The sequence below is a fragment of the Puma concolor genome, chromosome A2 (assembly GCF_028749965.1).
Source record: "Puma concolor isolate L17-30 chromosome A2, mPumCon1.1.hap2, whole genome shotgun sequence".
Taxonomy (NCBI): domain Eukaryota; kingdom Metazoa; phylum Chordata; class Mammalia; order Carnivora; family Felidae; genus Puma; species Puma concolor.
In genome coordinates this window covers 135,233,072-135,257,682 of record NC_141668.1, presented here as the reverse complement: position 1 = coordinate 135,257,682, position 24,611 = coordinate 135,233,072, and the positions used below count along the sequence as shown (strand labels likewise).

Genomic DNA, 24,611 nt, shown 5'->3' with positions numbered 1-24,611 from the left:
AAATCACTTTACTTCTTTTGTAAAACCCACACAAACAAACCCCAAAAACATGTACTATGGAAAGAGAAAAATCAAATACTCAAAAGATCAACTGATACAACATGAATCCATTAAGGAGTATGTCAAACTCGTACAATATTTCAAGTTACTCTGTTATCGCATAATCCAAATGAATTTTATTTCCTGATTTTAAAAAAGCATCTTTTTTTTCCTTTCCTTTTTCCTTTTCCTTTGCTCAGACTAGTCAATTTTCCTTTTGTCAACACATAATTCTATCCTAGAGAATTAAATAGTAAATGTATTTTTGTGTATGTGCATGTCTGCCCATCTCATGACAATCACAGTCAGTGGTGGCCATGTTTGTACAACTTGGTCCTAGCCCTTCAGCCTCAGACTTCAGCTGATTGGACCAGGGAACAGACACCTGACTCAAGCTGGGCCAATCAGAGCCTCAGTCCAGAGAATCTGGAATTGGAGGGGATCATCATCGGAGAGGATGAGAAAGTGGTTGCTGTAGGGGCTGTGGTGTGTGGACAAAAAGGAAAGCAATCTGCAGAGAGAATGAAGGAGACAAGCAGCTGGACGGGGCCAAGAGAAATCATGCAATCTGAAAGGGAAAGCTCGAGAGAGTTGCTGTCTGGGTTCCTAACGTCTTTCTAGTCACTTGTAGTCACTTCGGCTGGTTCGGGTGAATTCTTGTTCTTGAGTTCCATGAAACACCTCTGTATTCTTTTAATAAATCCACTTCTTCTTTCTTATTGAAACTAACTGGAGTCAGATTCTGCTCCTTGCAACTAAAAGCATCTTTGTAAGATACCACAGGTATCTATACCTAAATCAGAACAAAAGGTTTCCAAAGGATGGACTCCCCACATGATATCATTAATATAGAAGTCATCTACTCATAATCACTGATCAACAAATACAACAGCCAAGAGAAAGATTGGGGGGTTGGGGAATGAACAAACATCCCAGTAGGTGAAGGGACAAGTCGCCACATAAGACAAGCTGGAAAAGGGCAATGCAGATGAACCGGAGGAGAAAAAATGCTACAGTTTTATGCCCACACTGGCACATCCATGTTCAGTATTCACCGAGCCCTTTCCTCTGTGGGAGGATGCCTCCTCGGGGAGGCCAGAGTACTGCTTTGATCACCTCTAAGCAATAGAGAGGCCTGCCCTTGTCACTTGCTTAAATCAGAGGTTGAAAAGTTGTGGATGTATTTTTTTTTTGTCAGAACAATGCTTATGAATAAATTTTAGTTGATGACATTAGAAATCAGAAGATGCCACTTAAGAAAAATGTAGATGGTATGATCTGGAAACACTGGGCTGGATGTCCTCCATGGCAACATTTGGCCAGGGTAGGGCAGAGCAGCTCCCTCTTTAGATGGGGTTTGTGGTCTCTGCTTCCCCAAAATTTATTATCCGCCAGGTTCCTAGGAGTCCTGTCATGAGAATAAGCAAACCCCTATTTAAGTTCACATGGTACCAGGGAAGAGACAAAACAATGTCAACCAGGGCCTGCTGTGCACCAGGCCAACTGCCTGACACTTGACCTTCATTAACATATAGTATTTCAACTACTATGCAAGCCTATGAAAGGGGCATCCTCATTTTGTTTTGTACTGTTTTGTTTTGGGGGACATCCTCAATTTAAGCACCAGGAAACCACGGCCTGAGAAATGATGTAAGTTGCATAAGCATTCTAAGCCAGACTTGGGCTCAAAATCATATTTTATCTCTTACTAGCTGTGTTACCTTGGAGAAGATACTTAACCTTTCTGCGCCTCATAAGCAATGTCCTGGTAGCTTTCAATCTGATACCCCTGAGAATGAAATAAACCACTTCGACAAAGACAATTATTATACTCCTTATTTGCCTAAAATTTAACAAATAGCTAATAAACCTTCCTATAATTCATTTATTCTCCCATCAAAAACATTTTTATTTTTTAATTTAGAGAGAGATGGAGAGCATGAGTGGGGGTGGGGGGCAGGGGGAGACACAGAGAGGGAGAAAGAGAGTCCCAAGCAGGCTTTGTGCTGTCAGAGAGGAGCCCAGTGAGGGGCTCGATCCCATGAACACTGAACCCTGAGATCATGATTTAAGCTGAAATCAAGAGCCAGATGCTTAACTGACTGAGCCACCCAGGTGCCCCTAAACATTTTTCTTTTTTCTTTTAAGTTTATTTATCTATTTGAGAGAGAGAGAGAGAGAGAGAGAGAGAGAGAGAGAGAGAGGAAATCCTAAGCAAACTCATGAACTGTGAGATCATGACCTGAAACCAAGAGTCGGACACTTAACTGATGGAGCCACCCAGGCGCCCCCAGAATCACTTTTGAACTCCATAGACACCATCCGAACATTTTCAGGCTTGATCCCACCCCAGTGGCACCCTTCCTCACGTGGAATAAAAACATTAAAAAATCATCTCTTCGGAAAGTTTCACTTACCACCCACACAGATTTGATACCCTTCCTGCCACTTCCTCTTCCATTCAACCCCAGGAAGATGAAGATTAAAAATCGTACATATTGGATTAAAACTCCCACCTCAGTCTGTGGCTGCCCTGTGTTTGCACCCCAGTTGGTGGAGCGGGTCCTCTGATGCTAAGCGCTGGGTGCTGGTGGAAGGACCTTGTCCATCTGGTCACCGGTCAAATGAGGAAGAGCAGAGGGAAGTGAGAATTGGGCACAGGCCAGACCTCTGGCTTCGGGGTGTGCCCTGAGGCCCTGACCTGTAGCCCATAGTGGGGTTCAAGTCTGTGTGAAAACGCCCCACCCCCAGCCGCCAATACCACGACCTGATTTAGGAGAGAAGAGAGGAGGAAGACTTGGTAAGAAATCCAAAGGCGAGTCCAGATAGGGCAGTGTGGGACCATTCATAACAACCGGGGTCAACTCATAAAGTAAGAGGAAATCACAACTACAGAAAAAGACCAGAACCTTAGCCCTGCTTGGGTTTTGCACTAGTGGTTCTTTGGAACAAGGAAATACGAAAGCTTGGTAAGGGAAGCGGCAAGCTGCTTTCCTTTTTTCTTTCTTCTTCTCTCGTGTTCTTTTGACCTTTTCTGAAAGCCTAACATGAGAGGGTCTACCCCATAAAAATGACTCCTCAGGATTTTTTGCGGGGTGACCCATCCGAAGTCTAATTCGCCATCATCCCTTGCCTGGATATGTGCAAAACCGGCTGTCTAACCAGGCTCCATGCTTTTATTTGAGTCCTGTAAGGATCCAAACTCCACATGGCTATGCCTCTCAAATACAGATGAAATCCCTTCACTTTCTTGCTTAAAATTGCCCAAACTCCTTACCTTGTCAACAATGTCCACACAACCAACCCCTTACCCTCTCTAATTTTATTTCCAAGCCATCTGCCTTTGTACTAACATACCATCCACACTGGCCTTCTTTTCGTTTTCAAAATAAAGGTTGTTCCTCCTTTGAAATTTTGCATTTGCTGTTCCCTCTGGAATGCCCTTCCCTGGGTCATTGCATGATTAGGTCCTTTCACATCTTTCAGATCTTAAATCAAAAGCCACTGTTTCTAAGAGGACTGTCCTCAGAATAAAGTGGAGACTGGATACTCTCTCATATCATGCTGCTTTATTTTCTTTATAGCTAATACTTTTTGTTAGTTTTTTGTTTTTCTGTTATCTTTTTTTTTTTTTTAAAGCTTATTTATTTATTTTGAGAGAGACAGAGAGAGTGTGGGGGACGGACAGAGAGAGAGGGAGACAGAGAATCCCAGAGAATCTCTGCACTGTCAGCAAGGAGCCTGATGTGGGGCTCAAACTCACGAACTATGAGATCATGACCTGAGCCAAAATCAAGAGTCGAATGCTCAACCCACTTAGCGACCCAGGCATCACTCTGTCCTTATCTTTCACCATCAGAATGTTAAATTTCATGGCAGAGACCTTGAAAGATTTGTTCACTACTGTATCCCCAGGGCCTAGAACAGTGTCTGCAGGGTAAGAATGTGGTCAATAAATACCTGAGTGAAGGAACGCCTTTACTGCTCAGAACATAGACAAAGTTAATAATGAAATAAGTTCACAAATGATTTAAATTTGCATAGCATAATGTAAAGTGAGGATGTTCCGAAACACCTCCCAAGCCTTGGCCCAGACAGACTCTCTACATAACAAACAAGCTTTCTACCCTGAAAACAAGGTGTGCTATTAAACTCTTCATCAGATGAGATATTCTGGAAGAACTGGAGAGAGGTAGAAGGGTGTATCTAGGACGTTCTTACTTTGGGATCTATTGAGTGGACGGAGTTTTATATTTCGCCCAAATGATGTCAATCCTAGCTGAACAGGGACTCCTTTATATCATCTCTGGGTGTTGACTGAATATGAGCTATTGACACTCCCGTTCAGAGAATGGCCTAGACTGACACAGATGTCTCCATACCGAGTCAGCTGTGATTTTCCTTCGAGTTCTTTCAAGATGGTGCCTACCCTCCCAATGTGCAATCATTGGGAACCTCTTTTACGAATCTCAACGAACAATTCTCCTAGCTTCTATAACCACTTACTATGTCATGTGAGTGCACGTGCAAGTTTCTCCTCTCATGCTACTCACATTCCTAGGAGGTGAAGAGTTTTACAATTTAGATTTTGTAGATGACAAAAGTGAAGTGCAGAGAGGTTAGGTAACTTGTCTTGAGTCATGTTACTATGAACTGGGGTGGAATCTCAGGTTCCCTTAGTTGCATAGGAGCAGGACTCCTGTGTGTCTTGTAGGTTCACTGGGAGTAGAGGGCAAAAGGGAGGCAGTGAGAGAGAGAGGGGCAGGTGGCATAAAAGCAGCAAAGGGAGAAAGGAAAATTGGCTGGGTGACGAGAATGATAAAGAAGCAAATTCCGTTTTCCAAAGACAAAACTGGGTAACTGAGTGATCGGACTTCGGAAAAATGTTAACAATAATTAATGGCCATTGACCACGTGCCTGGCACTAATCCGAGCCCTTTCCTTTATTTACATGGGCTATTTAAAGTCATTTTCAATTATGTTTTTATTTTATTTTATTTCATCTTATTAAATTATTTTTAATAATCTCAATTCCCAATGTGGGGCTTGAACTCACGATCCAAGATTAAGAAGTACATGCTCCACTGACTGAACCTGCCATGTGCCCCTGAATTCATTTCATAACAAGCCTGTGAGGCAGATTCCAACACTAGCTTCATTTTGTGGATGAGAAAAATCGAGGCTCCGAGAAGGTAAATGACTGACTCCAACTCCACAAAGGCACAGAGATGGGAGGAGTCTCAGAAAGGTAGAAACACAGGCATTCTGACTGCAGAATCTGTGGCCTTCACTGCTGTATTACTTCTGCTGTAAGGTATTTCCCATCTAATAGCGCTTATATGTTAAAAGACATAGCTGAGGCATTTAACATATCATCTTGACCACCAAGTAAAACACTGTTCTGGAAGAGCCGCATTTAGACTCACCAAACCAGACTTTCCGGGCTCAGGTCACTATGTGGCACCGAGGCCAGAAGAGGCACAAGGCTTTTGCAATCACTATTTCTTGGCTACCACCTGGCCCTGCACTGAAAAAAAAAAAAATATGGGCAGCTGCTAAAAACAGTGTCTATATGTTCGTTATTGATTTTCACTGAACATCAGGATGGACTTCATCCCCCCTGCTCCCCCTGCTTGGGCTGCTGGCTCTGTCATGCTTATGTGAATGCTCTGGGCACAGGATGACATTTATCAATGATGCTTATCATTTATTTGGGTCTGACTCCACAACACTTTGGGCTTAAGATACAGTCTAGAACACAATGCCATTAACATAGTGTCGGTCTGAAACAGGTTTTCATTCATTTGCTCGACTAATATTTATTGAGCACTTTCAAAGTGTAAGCACTGCTCTGGGTAGGAATAGACATCATAATTCTATGAGGGCCGTCTTGTGTATTGTAGGATGTCTAGCAACATCCCTGGCCTCTACCCACCAGATGTCAGTAACACCTCCACCCTGCTTGTGGCCACCAAATATATCTCCAGACATTGCCAAATGTCTCCTGGGGGTGGGAGTGGGGGAATCATTCCTGGTTGAGAACAACTGCTCTAGACATAAGGAGAAGAAAAGAAATTATTAACAATTAAACAAATATTTTCAGACTATTGTCAGGGCTCTGAAATAGCTCACCTAGCAACGGAATTAAGTTCTGAGCATCTGTACAACCCGTATCTTACCCTGGAAGTGTGAGAAATTAGGAAATTGATAGACAGAATTTATATTGGACCACTGTTCTTGACAAGAGGCACCCACTAAAGATGGAAGGGATAACGCTCTTTTCCGAACATTAGCATTCAACTGCAAACTCCTTTCAGGCAGCGGCTGAAGAAAAGCAAACCAGGAAGGCTGGTCAGGGAACAGCCATTTTCTGCAGCTCCGGCATAAACCTGGCAAGGAATTTTGGTCAGCTTTAGCAGACAGTCTCTGGGGAGGGCAGTCTCATAAAAGACAATCGCTTATCAGATTATAGCCTGATCTCTTAAGGCTGGCGAAAAGAAAGCCCAACTTTCAAAGGAAGAAAGAAATGAAAAGAAACAAAACTACTTATTATATCTGGAGCTGAAGGCCATCAGGAGCCCCCAGCCTGGTGTCTGCAAGGTATGCCAGGATTTAGAATCAGGAGGCCTGGATTGTGTCCCAGCTCTGCCATTTAACTAAGAGTAGGGCATCAATATCATGGTATCTCTCTAAATCTCAGTTTCTGCCCCTGTGAAATGAGAATGATAAGAATCAATCTTACTTAGCTTTGTTTGTCTCTTGTATTAATACAGGTTGAACCTCAAATCTACCTCAAAAGTACAGATGATAATCCTATCACCAGTAACACGCTCTATTTATTGGTTATAGATTAGGTGTTAGAGTCTGTGCTAAGTGCCTGGAGTGCATTATCAGCTTTACTCTTACTCTAGTGCACCGAGTACTATGACTAGTGGAAATGATTTGTAAGCTGCTGCGTGCTATTATGTTAACTGTAAGTGGTTATTTTAAGTTGTTTAAACAATTATTTTTCTCAGGGAAAAAGTTCTCCTGGATTATTAAGAGGCCAAGCTGTCAGATTTGAGTTGAAAGTCAATCTACCAGTTAAACCCTGGAGAGAGTGGTCGACCCAGAGCTGAAGATGAATGCCATTCTGATTTCTCAGGGATAATCGACAGACTAACCCAAAACTGCCATTTTTAGCTGCCCTGGTACCCAAAGCTGGGGAAACACTTATAAACCTTGCTTCTTATCTGATTGTGACCAGGGGGTGTCTTGGGCCTGACCGGCTGCTTTTGTTCTCAACCCACACGAAATGGAAATGAGTGTTATGTCTGAGTCATGTGCTTTGACATCCATGACATGCTCTGAATTCTTACAGCCACCTTGTGAAGCAGGTATTTTTGGCCCTCCGTTTCACACTAAAGGAGTAGAGACCCCAAGAAGTTGAGAACAACTTCCCCATGCTTCCTAGCTACTAAAGGCCTGAGGCAAACTCAACTAAGAGCTCACCCAACAGCAAGTGGGGGAAACAGGTGACATACTGTCATGGGCGAAGCTGCAATGAAAAGCAGGATTCTCTTTAGAAATACTCTGCGCTTTTCCAGTGAGAAACTCAGGTTAGGCACCGATGAGAGACCGTCAAATGTTTATTTTCAGAAAACCATGCAGGATATATCCGCCATTCCTTTCCAGAAAGAAACATCCTCTTTACTTAAAACCAGTTGTTAGGCTGTATTTTTAGAAGTCATGGTACAGTATCGAGTCGAAAAAGAAAAGAAAAAACGGGAGGACACGGACATTGTAAACAGGAAAAGTCACCAAGTGTAACCAAGAAAAGCCAAGAGCACAGCCCATGGGCTGGGGTGGGGGATTTTAGCTTTTGTCTGCAGTTCAGGTTCGACCAGAAATGAAGTTCTCCCATCAACTTGTAGAAAATGGAAATTTTGGCTTTGGTGATTATGCAAGGAGCAGACACCCTGTGGTTTGGAAACTTTCTGCTTTGCCAACTGTCAGTTTTCTCTTCTCCCGTGAAAAACAGCCTGTAGGAATGAGCGAAAGTACTGCGTCTTTCAAAAACTTAAACGTTAAGACAAGCACAGCTCGGGTGAAGGGATTTTAAAAATAAACTGCAGCACTTGGCAATTGAAAGATATTCTAGGTACCGTTTATTCACTGTACAGCCCATTCGGAAATCTGGGCCGAACGTATGCCATCCACAGAGCACATAAATCACGTCTATTGCCCAGGAAACCTAAAGCTGCACAAAAATTAATTAGAAAACCAAAACCAACTTTCCATTTGTTTTGGAGTACACTTTCATTGTCGGAGCTTTCTCGCTTCCATTTTTCACCCACCCCTGTTAGAATGTCTCTGGTTTATGCTTTTCAAAGTCTCTTTGTTCTTTGTGGTCCATGTACAAGTAGAGGCTGAAATCAGTCCTCGGGAAGTTTATAAATAATACAGATGGATTGTATTAGGTTCCAGAGCACTAGCTGGGTTGGTAGAAAAGTCACATTTGGGTAGGGAATTTAGAAAAGCATCACCAAATTGCGAAAACAGAAAAGTCAAGCACGTGCTGGACAATGTAGAAAATGTCTTACTCATAATGTCCAGGACTCATGTTACCGTCATGGAAAAAACGCTCCCTTCTCAACCTACAGGCTTCTGACATTTAGTGAAGAAAATTCTTGGTCACTTGGTGCAGCTTGCATTTTCAATGGGATTAAGTCTTCTTAAAAAAAAAAAAAATTTTTTTTTTACATTTCTTTATTTTTGAGAGAGAGAGAGAGAGAGAGAGAGCACACAAATGGAGGAGGGGCAGAATCTGAAGCAGGCTCCAGGCTCTGAGAAAGGTGTCAGCACAGAGCCCGACACGGGACTCGAACCCAGGAACTGTGATATCATCACCTGAGGCAAAGTCGGATGGTTAACTGACTGAGCCACCCAGGTGCGCCCCTTTTTTTTTTTTTGAGGTTAACTCAGGCTTCAGTGATTAAAATGAAACAAACAAACAAAAAAGCTGTGGAAGGCCCCAGGTCAAGGAGACAAAGGAAATATGAAAAAGGAGCCATAAGCCATTTCTGAGCCAGAACTAGAAAAATACAATGAGGGGAAAAGAATCTTTCAGGAGAGACAATGGTGATGTGGACTTGTGTCATGGCAACCCATGAGAGCCTACAGTCTCATTTTTGAGCTGGTTGTTAAGCACAACCCAATATTAAAAATTACAGCATATAAACTTACAACAAAATAAATCACATTAAAAATACAGGTAATAAAAGGCACCTGGCTGGCGCAGTTGGTGGAGCATGCGACTTTTGATCTCTGGGTCATGAGTTCAAGCCTCACGTTGGGCATGGAGCTTATTTAAAAAAAAAAAAAAATACAGGTAATAAATGCTCAAAACTCATCATTTTCCAGTTATTTGTGTTTTACGATTATCTTTGCTCATGAGGTTATTTATGTCTACTGAGTCAGTAGGGCAGCAATACTATTTAATGGCGGCAGGCTATTGTTCACCTCTTCCCAGTCAGATAACAGCGGTAACGTGAGGTCGGCCAAGGTGAGAGTATATACACCACAGAAATTGGCAAATGCTATATATACATCCGGGCCCTTTTCTCCAGAGAACCTCTTGTTAAACACTTACCAGAATAACCCTGGAGAAATTCAGCGGTCATGATCTCGCAGTTCATGAGTTCGAAGCCCACATCAGGCTTGCTGCTGTCACCCTGTCAGCACAGAGCCCCCACTGCATCCTCTGTCCTCCTCTCCTTGCCCCTCACCCGCCTGTGCTCTCTCTCTCTCAAAACAGAAATAAAGTACTAAAAGATAAATAAAATGGGACTAATGATACCTACCAACAGAGCACCTAGCCTGGCAGACAGAGGCCAACAAAAAAGATACCTGTTACACCTTAGTATGATACCTCCCCAAATACCCAGGACACAAGCTCACTGCTGAGGGTCTGCTGATCAAGGACTGCACTCCTTTCAAATGCTCAGGGCCGTTTGCTTTTCCTGTTCTCTTGCCACTGGAAGGGAAGTTTCATTTACTGCTGCTCTCCTAGCTCCTGAAACGGTGCTGAGCCCATCGCGGGGCTTAATAAATACGTGTGGAATGAATGACTTTCCCTGTATTTCCATCTGCTGCTCTGCTTCTGAGTCTTCTCCCTCTTTCTGTCAAGGTCTCCTTGGCAAGTGAGTTAACTCCTTTGCCTGTTAATCACCAGATCGCAACCAGCTGTGGTGCTATCTTTCTGGAATCTATCAAACCAGTGGAACTCTTCTCCCTGCCGTGGGCGGCCGCCGTGACCTTACAGCATGGGTGAAAGGCATTTCCAGCTTTTTCATTCACAAGCAGAACTGAGCATGTATCATTATGCTCTGTCGGCAAGTTTCTCCCCGCTTGCACTGCTGCCGTTTGGATCTCAGTTCCGCTCGGCCTCCGGCAGAAGGGACCAAGTCTTGTGAGAGGAAATCTCACCCAACATATGCAGCTGTATCCAGGGAACCAAATATTTTCCCCTGTGGCCCTGCCTCAGCACTGCTGCTTGGACTTGCTGTTCTGGAATAGCCTCTCTGAGGGCGGTGAGGGGCTGGGTCACTTAAAAAAGCATGGGTGCTTCTGGAAAGAGCGGCCTGGATGGGAGCTTATGCAAACTCACTGGGAAATCATTAAGTTCTGGAATTCCTAGTGCCTTTTCCATCATACTTGCTTTAGTCAGGGGGATAACACAGGGGGGAGCCTGCCCACTTAGCCACTGGGTACAGGGCAGTGGTTTGGGAACAGCCCCGCAGACGTCAGATGGATATAACGTCTCAGTCTGGCTCTGCCTCTAACTGGCTGGAGACTTCAGACAAGCCACTCAGCTACTCTCTGAGTAGCTGCTGTGACACGGGAATATTTTTGCCTCACACATGGTAAGCATTCCATAAGAAGCAGCTATTGTTACTTTTTAAAATACAGGGTATTATTTGGAAGGGTGAAGGTCAAGAGTATAGGCTCTGGAGTCAGACAGACTTGGGTTTCAACCCCAGCTCTGCTCTTCAGCTCCTGTGTGGCCTTGTTCAGGTGACCTTACTTCTTTTGAGCCTTGTTTTCCCCATCTGAAAATGCGAATACTAATAGTACCCACTTCCTAGGGCTGGGGGTGGGGGGGTCATATGAGATAATATACATAAAATACTTAGCAGAGCACATGCACGTTTTAAGAGTATTATTATACCTTTCACTAATAAAAACCAAGCAATTGCTACACACACTCCTTCAGGGTAGATGTTCTCAAAGGCCATGTTCCGGCGCTAAGCAGGTCCTACTCTGCCCTTGAACTCTACCGCAGAGAAAGGAGCAAGTAATATAAATTACCATTATATTAGTACTAATGCCACTTTTCCTGTCTACAGTGCTTAAACTTTCAAAGTGCCTTCATTTCTACTTTTTCTTTTAAACTTTACAAGTTTTAACGTGCCAGAGTGTCCTGTCCCTATTTCATAGATGAGGCCACAGAAGCCTCCAAAGAAGGGATGTGACTTCTTCGTGGTCACACAGCTAGACAGAGCCGAAACTCTAGATCGTAGTTCCTGCTTTCTACTGCCCCATTCTCCTGACCTTTACAAAATATTCACTAAGGAGTCAAGTTGAAAACAACAACAACAACTAAAATACATGTTAGCTCCTACATGCGATGTTTCATCTTGTGCATTTGACAGTGGGAAGACTTTCATTAGCAGGAAATTAGAATTGTAAGGAGAATACAGTTCTCCCAACCCATGGGTCCTTTGGGAATCTTCAATGCTCCATCAGCACGTTCCTGGCTGCCTCAAGTGCTCACTTTGCCCATCCCTGAAGCCTTTTCTTAGACTAAAGTCAATGAAAAGAAATGCACTTTTAAAAAACTGGAGAATTTTGGGTCACCTGGGAGGCTCAGTTGGTTAAGCATCTGACGCCAGCTCAGGTCATGATCTCACCGTTTGTGAGTTCGAGCCCCACACCGGGCTCTGTGCAGACAGCTCAGAGCATGGAGCCTTCTTCAGATTCTGTGTCTCCCTCTCTCTGCCCCTCCCCTGCTCATGCTCTGTCTCTCAGTAATAAATAGACGTTAAAAAATTTTTTTTTTAATTGGAGAATTTTATAACAGCCCTGGTGATGAAAGTCCTGGTTTTTCTGGCTTGAGAACTATCATTCTAACTACTGACACCTTTTGAGTCCTAGAGGGTTTAAGGCACTGGAGCGGGGAACAGTTTTATCAAAGAGACGTGATTTATTTATACAAAGAAAGTGGCCCCTGCAGTGCTGGCAGGGACTGAAAGTGGGGGACCTGCAGAGGTCACCCATAGGTTTCCACAAACATTGTGGCTGGGAATTAGGAGTATTTGTAGAACTTTGTTTTGTTCCATTACAATGCCTTTCCTTTTGTGCTACAGGCAAGTGATGTTTCGCTCAGTTCTTACTGAGATTCATGTGTGTCTCCTTCCCCGCCTCCACAATGGTTAAGTTATTAACGAAAATGGCATGGAAGGCAACCTGGGCTATTTTTTTTCCCCTGTAACTGGATAATACTCCATTTTATTTAAAAAAGAATTTAAATGCTTATTTATTTATTTTGAGAGACAGACAGAGAGAGAGAGAGCATGAGCAGGGGAGGTGCAGAGAGAAAGGGAAACACAGAATCTGAAGCAGGCTCCAGGCTCTGAGCTGTCAGCACAGAGCCCGACATGGGGCTCGAACTCACAAACCACAAGATTATGACCTGAGCCGAAGTTGGATGCTTAACCAACTGAGCCACCCAGGCACCCCAATAGTATTCCATTTTATCATTGCTTCCCTTTGATTACAGAATACCAAATTTCCACCAAATTGCCAACACTCTCCATTTTGCTGGCTTCATTCATTGATTTATTTGGTTTGCTTTGCAGTGAATGAATATTTTTTGACCACCTACTGTGTGTCAGGCTCTTGGGGATAAAATAATAACTGTACCTTTTGTTTGGTGGGTGGGGAATCAGACAAATAAATATAATGCCATAATGGAAGTGATCAGAAATTATTCTTCTTTGGTGTACAGATAATGAGATAGGTCATTTTAAGTGACCTTCCCACTTTCCTAATCAAGACTGGGCAGAGGTGAAAAGGGCAAATCTTTTTTTTTTTTTGTAGGTTTCTAAAAATATTTTCTTTTAATTTATTTTGAGAGAGAGAGAGAGAGAGAGAGAGAGAGCGCGTGCAGGAGGAGAAGCAGAGAGACAGAAAAGAGAGAGAATCCCAAGCAAGTTCTGAGGCCATCAGAGCAGAGTCTGATGCGGAGCTCGATCCCACCAGCTGTGAGATCACGACCTGAGCCGAAATCAAGAGTCAGACGCTTAACCGACTGAGCCACCCAGGTGTCCCCAAAATGGCAAATCTTTTGCATCACTGTTCAGTAGAACTCTCTGTGATGCAGGAAATGATGTGGAGTGTGTTGGCTCTTGGATATGGCCGACCCTCTAACGGTAGTGGATAATCACGTGTGTCAGCCTCAAGGCGACGTCCCAGACGAAGAGAAAGAAAATGGTGGGCTTCACAGCTTCTTTAATTGCTGGCTCTGTGGCCTTGGGCATTTGATTAAACTTTTTTGAGCCATCATTTTCTCATTTGTAAAATGGGAGGATAAAATTGTAATCCTTAGCACAGATCTCCTCACCTCAAATGAATGGGATTCCCCCCCCCCTTTTCTTCCTGCCTGTGATAACCTGGGGTGAAAATTAAGTGATAGGACTGGAATTAAGTAATTCGGGAAAAAGCCTTGGAAAATTTGCTCCTTTCCCTTGCCTGTTGGATAACTCTGGTTGAGCAGAGTAATCTGCGGGGCCCAGTAAATTTTGACTGCATCCTTCCCATGAGGTACTTTCAGTCAACAGCCCTCGGGTTTCAGGAGAACTTAGGCCGGAGGTCTAAAGTCTGAATGCCCGGCTTCAGATCTCAGCGAGACCATTTTATCCAGTATGTGATTACCATCCATTCCGGGATTCACAAATAGTTATCACGCTGTCATTGGGTGCCAGAATTTATCACAGTGTCGGGATATTCTGCAGGGACACAGCCAAGGAGCTCCTTTCTTATAGGCTCACTAGTAGAGGAGACAGCCAACAAAGAAACCAACCAATCCACAGGATGATTTCAGATCACGCTGAGGACCATGAAAACAAGAACACAGAATAACCTGATGCAGGAAAATTACTACGTTAGCATTGTCAGGAAGGGGCTACTTGAGGAAATGACACTTAATCTGTGATGGGAATGATAAGGAGTTAGTCTTGGGAATATCTGGGAAAAGAATGTTCCAGACAGACAGCCAAATAAGTGCTAATGCCCTGTGGCAGGAGTATGCCTTGTTTAAGATACATGGCACAACTTTTTTTTTTTTCACTATTGCACTCTTAAGGATCCTCTCTAGACATTTTCCCCCCTAGAGCTCTCCTTCTCCGTGAAATTTTGATAACACAGATATATTGTATTCCTGTTGGGTGGAGTTGAGCTTTGGAGGGCCACAAACTAGCGCAATGTCTATGGGGTTTTCTTTTGTTTGTTTTGTTTTTTGTCCCTCAAGAGCCAAGGTTCACTCCCTTGGGAGTGACGACTCATCACTTCTCAGTGATGAGACTCAGAGACTTCAACAGTTTAAGAAAAAGAAAAAAAAAAAAATGGCAGCAAGTGTGGCTGGAGCTTGGCCACCAAAAGGAAAAGGACAGGGGAGACAAGGTCACAGAGTTCATCAGTGGTTCTCGAAGTGTGGTCCCTACCATCCAGAGCTTGTTAGAAATGCAGATCTGCTTTAGCAAGCCCTCCAGGTCACTCGGATACACGCAGAAGTCTGAAAAACACTGGGCTGTGTCATTGACTTCACTGTGGGCTGTCGTAAGGAACACGGGCTTTATTTTAAATGCAGGGGAAGGCTATTGGAGGCTTTTAGGTATAGGGGAGACATGATCTGGGGACACCTATACAAGAAAAATCTGGTTACTATGAGATTAGGGCAGAGAGGGACAAAAGCGGAAGAAAGAGAAACAAGTCCTCTGGTTGTTATCTGTTAAATGGAGATATGAATATAAGGTTAGTTGTGAGGAATAAATGAATGAATACATGTAAGGCACTTAGCACAGAGCTTGGCACACAGTCTGCACCCAATGCCTATTAAAACTATTGTTTTGCCTCTTACTTCTCTCTTATAAACACCTACTGGTTAGTATCCAAATACAGATGCCCCACCCCCTTGAGATCCCTCTGGTTTTTTTGGCCAGTGTTGCTAATTCAGGTGCTGGTGGGCTGGTAAAGTATCTCTTGGGCTAGTAAATCTGTAACATGTTTACAGGCTGCTTCAGGTCATGGGGAAGATCCATGGTGTTCTATTTAGTTTAGTTTTGTTTTGTTTTTCCCTATGAAATCTAACTTTTGGCCTAGACAATGAAACTTAATGTAAAACCCAAGCGTGAGAATCGGTTCTATCATTAACGTTGGATGTTTTTCTGTAAAATAAGAAGTTTCCTGCGCGGGGAGGCAACATGGTGTAGGGTGAAGCCTGGGTGGGCTTGGACATCGGATGCCAGCCCTGACTCTGCCGGTCGGACCTTGGGCAGTCATGTTTTGCCCCAGTAAATCGGTTTCTTTATCTGAAAAGTATGGAGAGTAACAGAACCTGGCTACCTCATGGATCTGAGGCTGAGACACCAGAATGCACGGGAAGCGACCAACACAGCATCAGCCACAAAGTGTGAGCCATCATGATGATGATGATGATGATGATGATGATGATTGAACCAGCCACAGGGGCAACGTGGCTGTGTGGACCCTTATGGAACACTGTAGTTCTGCAGGCCCCAGGAAAGGCAGAAAACATGTTTGGCTTGGAAAAGACACCAATGGGACAGGTGGCTGACACACATAAACATCCTCAAGCAGGTTGTTTTCTATCCATAAGAGTAAGCAGATCTGAAATAATTTAGTCAGCTCAGGAGAACTCCCCTGGATTTCTTTACATTATAGGCTCCCGAGGGGGTCTTTATGGTGGGAGTGGGGGGGGGGGTTAACTTCAGAACTGATCAAATTCAGTGAGAAGAAAGCTCCCCTCCCTTACGCAGTCCACCTGGCCTTGCCCCTACTACCCTCCCCCCACCCCCCACCCCACTTCCTGCCTAGTCTTCCCTCCCTCTTTGGGCTCCAGCCACCTGGTTCTCTCCTAGTTTTTCTTCTGTGTGATATTCTTCCCACCTCAAAGCACAAGAGAGGGTGGCAAGTGCCCATCTAATGCCATTTATCCTTAAAAACATAGACTAAAAGTCATTTTATCGTAGTAGAAGCCATTGTGTCGTTGTTACCATTAAAGACTCGGGACTCACACTGCTTGAGGCTCAAATCCTAATTTAGCTAATTTGCTAACGGCATGGCCACGAGCAAAGGACCTCATCTCTCTGTTACTCACTTTCCTGATCTGCGTGATGGATACAATAGTGGTGTCTTGCTCTGGGTTTAAATGAGCTGGTGCATATAGCGTGTCTGGAATAGCTCCTGGCTCTGTCACTGATACGGTGTTACTTTTTCTTTTCGCTCTCTGTACTTCTCTTTGTAGTACTTTTTACAGTTGTGATTAAATAACGATGTACTTTGTTTCTGGTGTCTTTCTCCAGGGACCCTGTCCGCCTCTTAATCTCTCTTTCTTAGCTTGTAGCATTCACCCTGAAAAGGCACTGTGCTTTTCAGCAGAGAGGGAGAGGGAGAGAATCCAAAGCAGGATCCGAGCTGTCAGCACAGAACCCAATGTGGGGCTCGAACTCACAAACCGTGAGATCATGACCTGAGCCGAAACCAAGGAAGAGTCCGTGGCTTAACCAACTGAGCCACAAAGACGCCCCGATGAGTAGTTTATTTTAAAAAGAAGGAAAAGAGGATGATGCAAAGCAGGATTTGTGGGTGTGTAGGAGCTCAGTACTTGTTCTAATAAAGAGGGGTGCTTGCAGCTTGAGGTGGGCGCTTGGGGACGTGCACGGTTTCCGCAAACAACGTTCAGTTACTCTACGTCGAACTGCCAAATCTGATTTTCAGATGAATCCCTGAAGCCAGATGGCTGTTCTACTGGTGAACAGAGCAATTACCTTCAGGTTCCGCTAGAGTGACCTTACTCTCAACTCAACACAAGGCCAAGTACCAAGATGGAGCCAGCCTCCTCCACACCCTGGTTGTTGCTAAAGGTACGACTCCTGTCCCCAGAGGAGCAGAATAAACAGCCGAGGAGGAGGAGGCGGCAGTACTCGCTCTTGGATTCTAAGTCCCTTCTACAGAGCCCGTGTCAATTCCAGGACACCACACTTGTAGGGGCTAAAACAAGGTTAGGTGCTCAAAAGTTCCAGAAAAACTCGTTTCTTAGGCATCACACAGAGGCCAACTCGTTTCTCACCATTTCTCTGAAAGACACACTGTTTATTCTAGTTCTTTAGCTGGCATCCACAGACCTCTCACAGGTCTATTAATGAGGTTAGAGAGGCTTGAAAACATCGTCCCTTCCCCCAACATAAGCAAAATGTGTTGGTGAGAATCTTGCCAGGAAGACTTTCTATAACTTTGATCAGATTTGTATTGGGTCCATATCCTTAAAGTCATTTAGAACCAGGTCCTTTAAAAGGTGGACAACTTGACCTGAAGGTCAAGGTCGAAGGCTGCAATGGACACATTGCAATTACTGATTCGTGAACTTGTGCCCAGTGACATGCAGACAAATGACTACAGGGTCGGGTAAGCCCCATGTGTCCAAAACGATGGAAGGCTGGTAAACATTCTTACAATGGCAAGATGTGCAGAGATCCAAATGTGGGGTGGTGAATAAGTGATTCATATTTACGCTACCGTGAACGTAAAGGGCCCTGAAAAAAATTACCCATTCATTACTGTGCACACCCTATCTTCTGCTGCTGTCTGTCTATTTCCATGACACTTTATTTCCTGTACTTGGGCTACATGAAAAATAATACTATTAAATAATATTAAGTTAATATATTATATTATGTGTATATAAAAATGTATTCGACATTATAATATATAATATATATTAAGAACCTATAATAAGAATGTATATCATAATATACTAGCTAATATTAATTGCCCTTTATTGGGGGTGGCTTCAGTGCCAGAGGCTAGCTCTAATCTCAACAACCTTATAAGGTAATTGTAACGATCCCCATCAGAGGGTCAGCTCCTAAGTGGCAAAGCAGGGTTTATAGGCTAAGGTGCAGAACACTGCACTCTTACCACTTCCTCTCTCTCTGGTTTCATTTAGACAGAGCCCATCAAAAACAGAACTTTTACCAGTGGGCCGCTAGGTATGTTAGGTGTCACTGTTGCAGTCGACATTGTCTGACTTCTACCTAAATACACCCTTGTCAGTTTAGCCCTTTGACCTCAAAAACAGATGAAATTCCACTACTCACAGCCATTTCCCATCAAAAGCTTTTTTTTTTTAAATGTTTATATTCGAGAGAAAGAGAGAGAGTGTGCGTGAGCATGAGTGGGGGAGGGACACAGAGAGAGAAACAGAATCTGAGGCAGCCTTCAGGCTCTGAGCTGTCTGCACAGAGCCCGACATAGGGCTTGAACACACAAACGGAGAGGTCATGACCTGAGCTGAAGTCGGACACTTAACTGATTGAGCCACCCAGGCGCCCCTCCTGCCGAAAGCTTTTTTTTTTTTTTTTTTTTTTTTTTTTTAATTTTTTTTTCAACGTTTATTTATTTTTGGGACAGAGAGAGACAGAGCATGAACGGGGGAGGGACAGAGAGAGAGGGAGACACAGAATCGGAAACAGGCTCCAGGCTCTGAGCCATCAGCCCAGAGCCCGACGCGGGGCTCGAACTCACGGACCGCGAGATCGTGACCTGGCTGAAGTCGGACGCTTAACCGACTGCGCCACCCAGGCGCCCCATGCCGAAAGCTTTTTACACTCCCCAAGAGTGAGTGGCAAATGAAATACAAGTGAAGCTTGTAAGAGCTACTGAGCCATTGGAGATTTCCTGTTCACTCTCCTGCCGGTTGAGGCTTCATAAGTGTAGTGGATGCATCTATTCACCTTTGTGAGCCCACACCTGGCCCATCATGGATGCAGTACACACCCGGGAGATACGTGTTGACTTTTAAGGAATTTGGAGTCCAAGGAACAGCGTTACATCTCAGTACAAGAGTTGTATCCACCACTCGCAAGGTTCTGATTTTTTTCTCGAGGGGATCTCAGTGTCTGATTCCAGGTTCAGTAATTTCACCATTTCCAACTCCAGCCTTAGTCTGCTCCTCCCTCATCTCCTGCCATTGGCTCTTACAGGCACCTGAGTCATTGGAGCACAAGCTCTGACCTCCTTTCCAGGCGAAAAGGAAAATATCAGTGGAGAGGAAGAAAGAAGGGAGTGGAGGAGTAGGAGAGAGGACAGAGAGGAACGAGGGAGAGGGAGATGCGAGTAAGCAGACAGACCGAGCTCCAATTTTTCTGGGTGACAGGGCAGTAACTACAAATAATTAGAGGTGGAAAGGAGCCTCAGCATTAGTCTAACTTCTACACGCACAAATGTGGACCTGGAGGCCTGGATGGGAAGAAGTAACTCTCCCAAGGCCACAGAGCAGATCAGTAAGCGGCAGAGTTAGACCTGGAATCCAGGCCCCTCTCTGTCCACTGTGCTGTTCAGCTATGTCCCACTGTTCTATCAGAAAAAGATTTTCTATTACGGAGGGTCAGTTTCTCACTGATTCCATTCCTGCCTCGAAAACCTGAATATAAATACATCAAATTGAAAAGGTGGCATTAAGTAAAATCTTGAACATAAGTACAAATGTTGCTGACTTGTTCATTGTAACTCCCAGGGACAGAAGGAAACAAAATCAAAAGAGAAAATAAACCAGTGTAAGAGAACAGAAATGAACCTATCTTTACAGCCCCATCTACAAAGGCTTCCTTTAAGAAAAAAAAAATCTAAAATAAACAGAATGTGCCCAATATCTTGCTTTTTTCCACTTGCTTTTATTGGAACGATAAACTGTCTGCCTATCCTTGCCAGATTATATTAACATATGTTAATGTATATTTTAGCCTATATTCAGCTTTATCTTTCTAGTTTAAAAAGCTATTCATTCAAAAATGTTTGCAGTTTTTCTTGGTGCACCTGGGTGGCTCAGTAGGTTGAGCGTCTGGCTTTGTTTTTGACTCAGGTCATGATCTCACGGTTTCATGGGTTCAAGCCCCACATTGGGCTCCGCTCTGACCGCTCAGGAGTCTCTCCCTCTCTCTCTGCCCCTCTCCTGATCACTGTTTCACTCAAAATAAATAAATAAACTTAAAAAAAAATGTTGCAGTTTTCCAACATCAAGCAAAAGAAAAAAGTCTTTATCCTTTTTTTAAAGTAGGCGTCATGCCCAGTGTAGAGCCCAACACGGGTCTTGAACTCATGACCCCGAGATCAAGACCTCAGCTGAGGTCAAGAGCTACAGGCTTAACCAACTGAGCCACCCAGGCACCCTCCCCCCGCCCCCCCAAAAGTCTTAATTGGAGTTTTGTGAAATCCATATCAGGGACAAAACAAAGGTCTCCTACTTGAACTGATCTTGACACAGGCCTTCACTAAGAACTCACTAATATTTTTAGGTTCCTACAATATTTTCAAAGCAAGGAGAAAGTGTTTGAGTATGTTGTTACCTAGTACTACAGCTTGTGGTGAAAGTGACAGGACAGCAGGTTCCTTTTCTTGGGGTCTTTCACCCACTTGCCTGTTGGTTTTTGCCAGCAGTTGTAAGCAGTGAATAAGAAGCAAAACTTCATCTGGGATGTAGTGTCCACATTTGTACTCCAAGACAGAAATGCATACACGAGAAATAACCCCAGTTGCATGTAATTCAGAGAGGCTGGAAATTAGACAAAGCAATCAGCTGTTCCTAGAAACAACACAGTGGTGGACAGAATACAGAATCAGAACTCTGAAGACTGTAGGCTGTGCCCTGCCCTTAATGGGACGTGAGATCTTCAGAACATTCTCCCACTACTCTGAATTTTAATCTTGTCAATGATAGAATGAAGGGACCAGACAAAGCGACTTATAAGGTTACTTCTGGCTCCAATAATGGCATAAACGTACCTTACAATTCTACTCAACCAATCTTAATTGTCCACCACCCATTCCCTGCTCTCCCAAAAGTAATTGAGCCCCATGGCAGGGGGTGTAGTATCTGTGGGTAAGGACCTCCCTTCTAGTAGCCACCACTTTGGAGCCTGTAGGCTCCAAATGGAGGGTTGAATAAATGATACACTGGAATACACAGAATATGATTTGGACTGGGATTTGGAATGTCTGGGAATATTTTATTTTTTTTTTAATTTTTTTTTCAACGTTTATTTATTTTTGGGACAGGGAGAGACAGAGCATGAACGGGGGAGGGTCAGAGAGAGAGGGAGACAGAGAATCGGAAACAGGCTCCAGGCTCTGAGCCATCAGCCCAGAGCCTGACGCGGGGCTCGAACTCACGGACCGCAAGATCGTGACCTGGCTGAAGTCGGACGCTTAACCGACTGCGCCACCCAGGCACCCCTGTCTGGGAATATTTTAGATCTTCTGCTAAGAAGTATAGCTTCTGATTTCTGAAGGGGCTGCATTGCAATACAGTTTAGGGAGGTTCTATGGCCTGAATCTAAAGAATTGGATCATCTAATGTGAGACCCTGTGTCACCATAATGCCAGTCTGAAAAGCAGGTCAAAGGACTACATTGTGGATAAGACTATATTCCCTTCTAGACCTTCAGGTCATTAGATACCTTTAGATAGAGCTGATTTAGAGAGCACTGATTTGTTTCTCAGGCCACATGTGGTGTTATATTATGGCAAGGGGGTATTATCCCAGTCCCTATTGTGATGTATTTATTTCCTTGAGGTTTCTCTTCTGTACCCAATCCTACCCACTTCCTCCACAGACTTCCTTCTATACCCAAGGGTTTTGCAGTCTCCTGGATGAGACAATTTCCTTTGTTTTCTAAAGTCAACCCAGATTTCCCTCCCCTCCTCCATATCCAACATCTACCTATCAGGGCAAAAAAAAAAAAAAAAAAAGGGACACTCGGAGTTAAACTCGATGAATTTACCAACACCACTTTACAAGGAAGGAAAGAAAAAAAAAAAACAGCCTCCCTGAAATTAGGATGTAGAACTTCCTCTGACAAATCATGCAAGTTTTATGAATTAATTGATAGCCATCCCCCAAAATGATATTCCCAAGGTCACTGCCTTGAGCTGCTCAATTCTGATCACATAGAGTCTTCACCATTAACTAGACTCAGGGACAAAATTCACTTTTCCTGCTTCTTTTTTCCAGGCAAGACAGGGACAGACATTAATAGATCCTTTTAGAAAGGCTACTAATGAGTTCTAGATCCCCACAGAATCTTTGCTGCCAAGCGCTCACAAAGATAGAGAAGGCTCCAAACACATTGTGCCGAGGGCATGATTAACAACTGGAAATCCAAAAGCATTTTCGTGCTGCTTACTGACATAGTTCCTGCCGTCTCCCTGTCCTTTCCATATTCATAAAGGAGCTCAAGCCTTCAAAATTAACACCCACAAAAAAAGAAAGTAAGACAGAAAAGAAAAAGGGCTGGGGGGTGGGGAGCGGTAAGGTAGAAGGACACACTTCAACAACAATTGCCAAAGTTTCAAAGTAAAAACAAGAAATCCCAACTAAAAACAAAGTAAAGGTCCCTTTTAGGACCTTTGAGGGAGCAGAGATAGCATTTAAAACAATTACAGGAAAACCCTCCAAAAGATGGGTGTTTGGACCATCTTCACTTTGGTATCAAACTGGAGCATTTCCAATTTTCTTTGGAAGGAGTAATTTTTTTGCAAAGAGTGGAGATAAACTTTTCTTGGAGTTTCCTTTTCTGAAAGTTAGATTCTGGAACATTAGTACGTAGATTACTCCACCGCTGTATAATATTAAAATCTGCCCAAGATTTTCCTAAGAAATGCCAGTAAGAGCTCACAAAACACAATTACACTGTCAGAATATTGTAAGAGAAATTGTTCTTACCTCCGAACCATGATCTCGGCTCATTTAAAGGGACTGGAGAGAATGTGCAGGACAAAGGACACATGTATTAAGCACTTGTGGTGTGTGTGTGTGTGTGTGTGTGTGTGTGTGTGTGTGTGTGTGTGTGTTTTCTCCAAATACAAGCTGGTGGAAGTAGGGACCTAAAAACCCTGACGCCTTCCGCTGCCATATAATCGCAAGGAAATGACCTTACCGTTTGTTGCTTTGATTAGAAACAAAAGCCTTTCAACATGAGTCAGGAGAGCAACAGGGAGGAAAAAAACCCAAAACTTCTATTTCTTTTGGCTACCTAAAGTTTCTCTTCATTACATCTTTAAAATACACGAAGGAACGTTGTTTACTGTTCTCTAAACATCACGGATGATGCATGATCGGGGATGGATAATCATTCATAGGTGGGCTATGCTATCTAAGAATCCAAACTTCACTTTTGGCTCTTCAGTCGGTACACATTCTGCACAAGGCAGGTGACTTAATGCTATAAACAGAAATAATATGGAACTCAAACTGTGTACTCATAGCCATTTTATGTCACCAGCGTTTACACTTGGAAGGAGACCCAGAATTCCACGAGACAATCTTAATACCAGTCAATGGCAGGGATGCCAGCCACAAACAAAAAATCTGGGCAGGATGACTGGGGTCTCACAGAAAGATCTATTTCATTATTTGCTTTTAACAAAGGCATTTGTTCAATACTATTGAACTAACTCAATGGCCAGGGGAAAAAATCACAGTACGTTACACTCCAAAGTGGGGTGGAAAGAAAAATATACAGAATCCAGGAAAAATAATAAATATATATATTATTTTTAGAACAGTTAAGTAATAGCTTCTGACATGGTACCATGCTTCTCCCATCCCCCAAAAAAAGAACCTTCTGAAATTTTGTGCAAGTGTGTGGTATGGTTAATGACATGAATTCTAGACTCAAACCTGGGTTTTGGTAGCTGTTTGTCCTTGGAAAAGCTACCTGACTTCTCTGAGAATCCATTTCCTCTTTAGTAAAATGGAAATAAAAATCCCTGTCTTATTAGAGGTGTTGGAGGAATTAAATGACATGACGCATGCAGAACACAAAGAATTTGCCTGACAGATAGGCATATACCACATGTATTTAATGAGGAAATATTCCGCCCTTCCCTCTACCAAAAGATATCTTACCCCTGAGCAGTAAGTGATTTTACCTTGAAGTCCTTTCAAAGACTCTGCTTACTTTGAACCACAATATACAGTCTGAGAAGGCACAATAGCCTGAAACAATCTCAATCAGTGCCAAATTTGGATGCTTATACGGGTCACTTGATGAAATCAGTGGAAAAGATGGCAAACAATTCAATACAGACTTAGTAATTATTTGTGGGCATGGGATCTCACAATTGGAGAGCCTGGATGTTAGAATAAATGAGTTACAAGAAAGAAAGAAAGAAAGAAAGAAAGGAAGGAAGGAAGGAAGGAAGGAAGGAAGGAAGGAAGGAAGGAAGGAAGGAAG

The 24,611-nt window shown here is 43.5% G+C and overlaps 1 protein-coding gene across 11 annotated transcripts in view; it reads right to left on the bottom strand.

Annotated features, from left to right (window-relative positions):
- FRMD4B (FERM domain containing 4B) overlaps positions 1 to 24,611 on the bottom strand; it is a 425,720-nt gene that overhangs the window by 127,927 nt on the left and 273,182 nt on the right. The window contains exon 1 of one of the 11 annotated variants that reach the window (XM_086680921.1): positions 23,099 to 24,428. The exons of 9 other annotated variants lie outside the window; for them this stretch is intronic. In XM_086680921.1, coding sequence (XP_086537047.1) covers positions 23,099 to 23,122 — 24 coding nt within the window. In that variant the 5' untranslated portion in view covers positions 23,123 to 24,428. Of the gene's footprint in view, positions 1 to 2,555; positions 2,765 to 23,098; positions 24,429 to 24,611 lie in introns of those variants that run through there. One more of the 11 variants, XM_086680967.1, reaches the window with a different exon arrangement.